The sequence below is a fragment of the Crocuta crocuta genome, unplaced genomic scaffold (genome assembly GCF_008692635.1).
Source record: "Crocuta crocuta isolate KB4526 unplaced genomic scaffold, BGI_CrCroc_1.0 scaffold149, whole genome shotgun sequence".
In the NCBI taxonomy this organism is placed as follows: Eukaryota; Metazoa; Chordata; class Mammalia; order Carnivora; family Hyaenidae; genus Crocuta; species Crocuta crocuta.
The window spans coordinates 7,143,464-7,150,633 of record NW_027551561.1 but is presented as its reverse complement, the minus strand read 5'-3'; the positions used below and the strand labels follow the sequence as shown (position 1 = coordinate 7,150,633).

At 55.4% G+C, this 7,170-nt stretch overlaps 1 protein-coding gene across 1 annotated transcript; it reads right to left on the bottom strand.

Moving 5' to 3' along the window:
- Nucleotides 1–6: 6 nt before the first annotated feature.
- Nucleotides 7–2,828, bottom strand: CDK5R1 (cyclin dependent kinase 5 regulatory subunit 1). Its single transcript, XM_077749736.1, has one exon. It carries the CDS (start codon nucleotides 2,811–2,813, stop codon nucleotides 1,890–1,892), a length of 924 nt encoding a protein of 307 aa, XP_077605862.1. The 5' UTR covers nucleotides 2,814–2,828; the 3' UTR covers nucleotides 7–1,889.
- Nucleotides 2,829–7,170: the final 4,342 nt, after the last annotated feature.

Below are 7,170 nucleotides of genomic sequence, written 5' to 3'. Positions count from 1 at the left end.
TTGGTCTGGAGACTCGGCTCCCGGACCTCCCTTTTGCGAGCCGCTAGGGCCTGCGGCCCCCTCGGGCCTCCTACCTCAGGTCGCACGTGGCGGCAGGATCTGAACAGACAGGCCGTGTGACAGCTCCGCCGGGGAGGGGACGCCGCGGCCAGTCTGTGCCCGCGGTGCTGGCAGCCACAGGCCCCTTCCGGCTCCACGCAGGTTCGCTGGCAGGCCCGGGGAGGGCTCCGCGGGAGGCGCAGCCGGGCAGACGCTCTCCCGGCCCGGCGCAGGCCCTCCTCCTCTGGGCCGGGAACGGGAGCGCTCCTCCTAAACCCGGGCCTCAGTTTCACAGCTTTCTCTTGTTAAGTGTCAATTTCAGTAGTGTTTATGCCGAAACCAGCAGCCACCTGGAACCTAATCCTGTGTCAAAGGACCCTCTGCCTTCCCCCGGGCCCCTCCCCCTTCCAGAGCTCCCCTGGGGTGGGGGAGTGGGGGGGCTGGGACTGAAAGAGAGAAGTCCCCAGAGCGGCTTCACGTTGGTCTTTGTTCCCCAAAGCCGGAGTGCGGGGCCATGGAGGAAGGCTCGCTCCCTTCTCCCGCCCTCTCCCAAGTCCCGAGCCACCAAATCGGGGAGAAGTAGAAAGGAAACTGATTAAGCACACATGGCGTGTTCTCGCGGCCGCCAGGGCGAGGTGGGCACCCCAAGCGGCAGCTGCAAATGATCAGGCGCAGACTCAGCAGGCTTCCGAAGCAATCGGGAGCGTTACTCCCGTCTTGGAAGGGCCTCCAAGATCCAGTGGCCTCACCGGGGCCTTGCGGGCAAGGCGCCGTCTTCAGAAGAAACTGAACTGTTTGGAAACAGCTTTAAATGAACAGGGGTGGGGACCAGGGGGCAGAGGGGTGCAATCACTACCACATCACCCTGATCCCTGACATCACCCCCTCACCCCGGCTCGGCAGACCGAATGTCACATGCACCGGCAAGAGGCCTGAGGCCTTAGGTGGGCACTGGCCGGTGTCCCGCACGACACCCCCACCTGCCCAGGAGGCAGGCTGTCGGTAATGGGCACCTGAGCTGCCCCGGCCTCCGCGACAGGGTGAGTAAGCTGCATTAGTCAAATGAAAAATTCACCCAGGAAAGGAACTGTCCCTAGCTTCACCCCACCCCTTCGGTGAGGAACCAAAATCAAAGAACTTAATGAGTCAAACCAGCTCATTAACCACCACCACCAACACGGCTGGGGGCAGGGGATGAGGGGCACCCCGGGAGGCAAGTTCCGTGTCTTCACTAAAGCCCTTCTCCCTAAAAAAGAAAAAGGAGCAAACCGGGGTCGTGCGCGGCCAAACGACAGGACGCAATCTTTGTGCCAGGCCGGCTTCTCCATGACTGAAGAGGGGTCCCAGGGTGGTGGGCATCCTGCCTTCACATCCCCACTCGTGGCTCGGTCAGGGTGGCGACCTCCACAGGCCTCGGGGAGAATGGACGACCCAAAACAGGAGCCAGAAAAGGACCTCCAGCCGGAAACGCCAACTGCTCCCTGGGCCAACTGGCCAGAGGCGCCTCCCCCCTCCGGCTCCCATGCCAGGCGCAGCGGGCAGCCTCACCTGCCCTGGTCCAGCAAGGGCACAGGCGGCAGAGGCGGGTCAGTACTTTCCATTCCCCAAAGTTGAGAGGTCGGCGGCCTGGGTGGCTCTGGATGCATCTTCTGGGTTTTGCACAAGGTTCAGGAGTTCAAAAGCGCCCAGGGTTCGCGGCAGGGCTGAAGAAAACCCCAAGGAGAGAAGGTGGGAAGGGACAGGCCCTCGGTGGCTTGGCTAGACACATACTGTACACAAAATCTGATTTGCTTAATAATAAATTTTTAAAAATGAATTGAATCCTTGAGCCGTGACGCGGGCCCCAGGGCTCACCGATCGAGCCCGAGGAGAAGCCGCTTCTTGTCCTCCTGACCGCTCTCGTTCTTCAGGTCGGAGAACACCTGTGTGAAGTAGTGTGGGTCGGCGTTGATCTGCAGCATCTTGGAGCTCATGAGGTTGATGACGGAGAGGCAGCGGTCCCAAAAGGCCTCCTTGCAGCTCTCCACCAGGAAGGGCTTGAGCGGGTAGGAGATCTCGTTGCCCATGTAGGAGTAGGAGAGGTACAGGCAGGTCAGCAGGATGGCCTGGAGCTCATGGTCCGAGCCCACCTCGGACGAGATGACATCCCTGCAGAGCATGTAGAGGAAGACCACGTTGGCCGGCGTGATGAAGCCCTGGTCCTGCCAGCCCTGCAGAAGCAGCGAGCGGTCCACGCTGCGCAGCCAGAGCACAGGGTCCGTGGGGGACAGGTGCTTCAGGCGGTAGCACCGGCGGCAGAGAAACTCGCCCAGGCAGCGCAGTAGCTCGCTGGTAGACGCCTGGACGATGACACGTTTGGGCGTCCCTGCGGAGCTCAGAGCCGGATGCGGGGCCTTCTTGACCGAGGAGGAAACCCCGGTCTGGGAGCCCGAGAGCTGGCTGGCAGGGGGCGCGGGCGGCTGCGCCGGTGGGGGCTGGGCGAACGTGGACAGGTTGGCGCACGACAGCGACTTCTTCAGGTTCTCATTGTTGAGGTGCGTGATGTTGTTCTGGTAGCTGCTGTTCGGCTGCACCTTCTTGGAGTTCTTCTTCTTGGCCGACACGGCCACGATCCTCTTCCAGGGCAGCACGGAGATGATGGAGTGCCGCTTCAGGTTCTTGTCCTTGGCGTTCTTGCTGTTCTGCACGGCCGTGTAGTGGCCCACCGTGGCCGCGCCATCCTCAAACAGCGTGGCCTTCCGGTAGCTGGGGGACAGGGACAGCACCGTGCCCATGGTGCCGCTGCGCGCCGGGNGCCCTGGCGACGCGCGGCCCTCCCGGACTGAGGTTGCCGCGCGAGAAGCCGTCCACGGAGGCTGGCCGCAGCTCCGAAATCCTATTTCCCATTAACATCCTAGTCTCCCGGGAAAGACGCTGGGGAGCCGGGGGAGAAGCCTTTGCTGAAGCCACTCGCATCCCGATGGGCTGTCCCATCGACTTTCGTGCCTCCCCCTTCAGGGCCTGTGTTCCCACACCCCAGGTAATTGCCCTGGGCCGAAAGGTAAACAGAAATCCAGGCCAAAGAGGCGTAGGCGGTTCTGGGCCGTTTGGCAAACACCGCCTGGCTTTCACACATCACACCTGGAACAGGGCTCTGAGAGCCCTGGGTCGGCGCTGCCCCAGAGATGGGCCAATCCTTTACAGATGTGAACTCAACATTTCCACTGGCCCTCTTATAAGTTCTAGTAAAGCTGAAACAGCCGTGTTTTCCAACCAGTCTCTGATCATTTAACTGTTTCTCATGCAAAGCATGTATCATTTGAAGACCTGGCACCAGCAAAATTGTAAGATTCTGACTCTACTAAGAACAATTCCTCGCACAGACAATTCAGATCCTTCACAAGAACCATTCTTCGTTTGTTTTTTAGTTTGGTTCTGGAAACTGATTTAGAGTTGACAGCAAACCAGTTCGAAACAGAAGATTCAAACCGCATCTTAATCCAGATTATCACCTCTGGACCGAAAGATAAGGAAGTGGTAATCCAGATTAGACTCCCCACGTCCCTGGCCACTTCAGCACACGAGGCTGTCCACCTGTGCCAGCTCTGCCTGTTCCGCCTACTGCCCTACGCAGAACAATGCTGCTATCGAGTCAGAAAGTGCTAGAATTTTTATATGTACTACCCAGCGATTTCTCTGTCAATAGTGGCAATTGAAAGCTTTAGGGACTTTGGTGACCGTAGAATGTTAAATGCATTGTTTTGTACCCAGAGAACTACTTGTGAAACATCCACGGCAGCTGTCATCGTAGATGAAAGCAGGCCCTTAGCTCACTGTGCCCCTCCCTCCGAATGTTCCTTGGTGTAACCACCTCTGCCTGCTCTAAAAATGGAGCGCTCCTCAACTCCCCTTCCCTACAGTAAGGAGCTTGAAGAAATAATCTCCTCCAGGTCCCCTGGCCCAATTACTCTCTCTCTAAGGCTAAGCTTTTTCCCCACCAGCCCCTGGTGGAGAGGCCCAGAGGCCCAGCCTTCGTCCATACTGCTTCTCAGGGTCACCTTCAGATTCTGGTGTTGAGCAAAGGTTAAATGCTTTCCATTTCACAAAATACGCCTAGATGTCAAAGGCTGTAATCCTCCCCTTAGAACTATCTGGACTCACCCTGTTACCTGTACCTACAAATTTCAGTTCTAGCTTGGCTAGTTCATGGCAGAAAGCACCAAGGTCCACTTTACCCCATTTCATTTCCCAAACCCTGGGCCTTTTTCCAGTCTGGCCACACTCTGGGATCTTCTGTTGCCTCTGTTCAGCCAGCCTTCCCAAGCACCTTCAAAGAGAGCTCTTTGCATTACCACCTCAATCTCCTTACACGTCAAAGGCAAAGCCATGTTTGCAGTGCGGCAAGAATGAACCGTTCACTGCCAGCCCGCTTGCTACTGTGCCTGAGGAAAGAGGCTGACTGCAAGTCCTATCCACCCCTGCCGTGCCCACTGTTTCAAGGCACCCACCATCACCACCGCCACCCCAGGCCCCCATCACAGCTCCGATCGCAAGGCAAGGAAGAGAGGGCAATACTCTGCCACAAATGGCAGAATCAAGGCCCCAGAATGGAGACCCAGCTGAATGAAGCAGGGCTGTGTTCTTCCCAGTCTTTTTCAGAGAACTGCAGGGAAGAGCTCTAGACCCCACAATCACTCAGCCTATTTATCCTATAGACTGCCTCTAGCTTCCAGAAGGGCGGCCTCCTTGGTATCTATGCCATTTGCCCTATGCTACAGCTGGCAGTCCTCTGTACCACCCGAGGATCCCCGTCCTCTTCATGGCCCCGTTCCCACACCACCCCAAGTAGAGGCCAAGGCGCCAGCCAGCTACCTTCCAGAAAGGGCTCCAAATAAAGCAACCCTAAGCCCTGGCTTCTGAGGAAGCCATGCTTTGTTCCTTCAGGTATCACAGCAGCATCTAGTGGCCCTTCTGGGCAGCACAGATTACATAACTAGCACTCAGCAGTGTTCCTGAGCCAGGCACCTCAGCACCAGCCCCAGCGCTGTCTCATTAGCACACAAGGAAGCCTTGGCACCAATGCAGGCCAGTGCCCAGAAGGGGCCCTAGGTGAGGAAGCTCGGCCCAGGCCAGCCCATGGGCCACCAGGCCCAGATCCAGCCCCCTGGAGGCCAGGGACAGAAAGCAGTCCCCGAGGTCTAGAGCAGCACTGTCCAAAACAGAACGTGAGCCACAAAGGCAAGCCACATAGATAAAATGGAGCATTTTCTAGTAGCCACTTTAAAAAATAATAAAAAGAAACAGGTGGGTTTTAATAATATATCTTATTTAACCCATGATGCTCAAAATCTAGATTTTAAAAATTGAGCTATTTTATTTTTTTTTTTATACCAAGTCTTCAAAGTCTGGTTTGTGTCTACACTTGCAACGCATCACATTTCGAACTACCCACATCTCAAAAGGCTCGACAGCCACCTGAGGCTAGTGGCAACATGGTGGACAGCACAGGTCTAGAGGGGGTCATCAGACCCACAAAGGGAGCAGAGGAAAGGGCTGCTGCCCACTGAGCTCCTCCGGGCTGCCCTGGGCTTGGGAACCCCTCCCTCTTCTCCAGCTCAAGTGCTGACCAGGTCCCGTGGGGTATCTCGTAAAGTCGTTTAGGGAAGCAAAATCCTTCGGCCAGTCAAAGGGCACAGAGACCATACACAACTAAAACAGAATGTCAGAGTGGTTTGGCCCGAATTGGAACTGGCGGCCAGAACTCAAACCACCACTCCCAAGGTCTGAGGGCCTGCATGAAAACCATACTGATTTTCCAAAAGGTTCCAACTAGAAACAAAACCACAACTGAACGTCAGGACGCCCCAGGCACTGCATGACTTCCTCTAAGCCTCACGTCACAGTTACCTACCGCGGAAGCAGCAGGGGATCTGACAACCCAAACCGCCGTGTCCTCACTGGACCGTGTTGCCTCGGGGAAATGGAAGGTACCTGCACACCGCGTCCTATGTCCGACCTCACCGACAACGTTCTTACCCGAAGCCCTCCACTTTACCCCAGACCCAAAGGTCTCCCATGAAGCAAATAAGATACCAGAGCTTTGGCCAGTCTAGAAGGCTACACAGAGCTGTGTGGACTTGATCAGAAGCCCTCCAGCACTCAAGAAAGGACACTTTTTGAAAAAAAAAATTGTTTTTATTGGAACTCATCTGAACATCAGATATACCTGGTGTTGGTTAGCAAGAACCGTTTGTACATTTGATATTGATGGTGCCAAAACCAAAACAGTAACTGGACATGATGGGGAGAGATGTTGAGAACAAAAAAACCTGATTTTGGAGAGGAAAGTAAAAGCCAGTCAGATTCAGTGAGGATGCAAAACCTGGTACAACAAAATCCTTTTACAAAATATAAATTTATTATGAAAACCTGGAAGGATCATCTGAGAAAGGGAAAGATCAAAGGAGGCCAGCAGGAAGGAGGCATGAGGGGAGGAGGAGAGGAGGCGACAAAGAGATGAGAGGAAGAAAACAGAGCTGAGCACGACGGAGGTACAGAAGCTTACCTGCCCCAAAGGCATGAAAGCCTTGCTATGTGATCTCATCATAAAACAAAGCATGCGGAAATACAACTCTACCTCCCATCCGTTCGATTTCTAAGAGGTAAATAAAGAAGCTCCCTGGGAAGGGGACATGAGGGTGCTCGAAAACCCAACAACGAAGATTTAAAAAAAAAACAGACAAAAACAAAACAAAAATCCCACCAGAACCCCCACACCCCACAGTCTCATTTCCAATGTTCACTTATTAAAAAAAGACTAAATCCATGTGACAGCAGGAGGAGGGGGCCAGGGAGAGAAGCCGATGGACTTCAGACAGCCTGACTCCCCTGGAGGAGAGGAGGGAGGGAGAGAGACATGTGATGGTCTCCTGGTTGAGAGGGAAAGACAAGGGACAGAGAGAAGAGCAGAGAAGGGCAATTAAAACACTGACGTCTAATCTAATTTACTGTGTTAAAAAGAGCCACATGCACAGCAGGCCCCCTGAGGGCCCACACTGCTCCCGCGTGGCCCTGGTGGACACTAGCTCCTGGCCGCGTCCCCACTCCTCCACAGGTCGGCGCGAGCGGTGCGGCTGCGGCTGCGGCGGGCCC

Coding starts and splice junctions, on each gene's coding strand:
- CDK5R1 (XM_077749736.1), bottom strand. CDS start 2,813: ATGGGCACGGTGCTGTCCCTGTCCCCCAGCTACCGGAAGGCCACGCTG.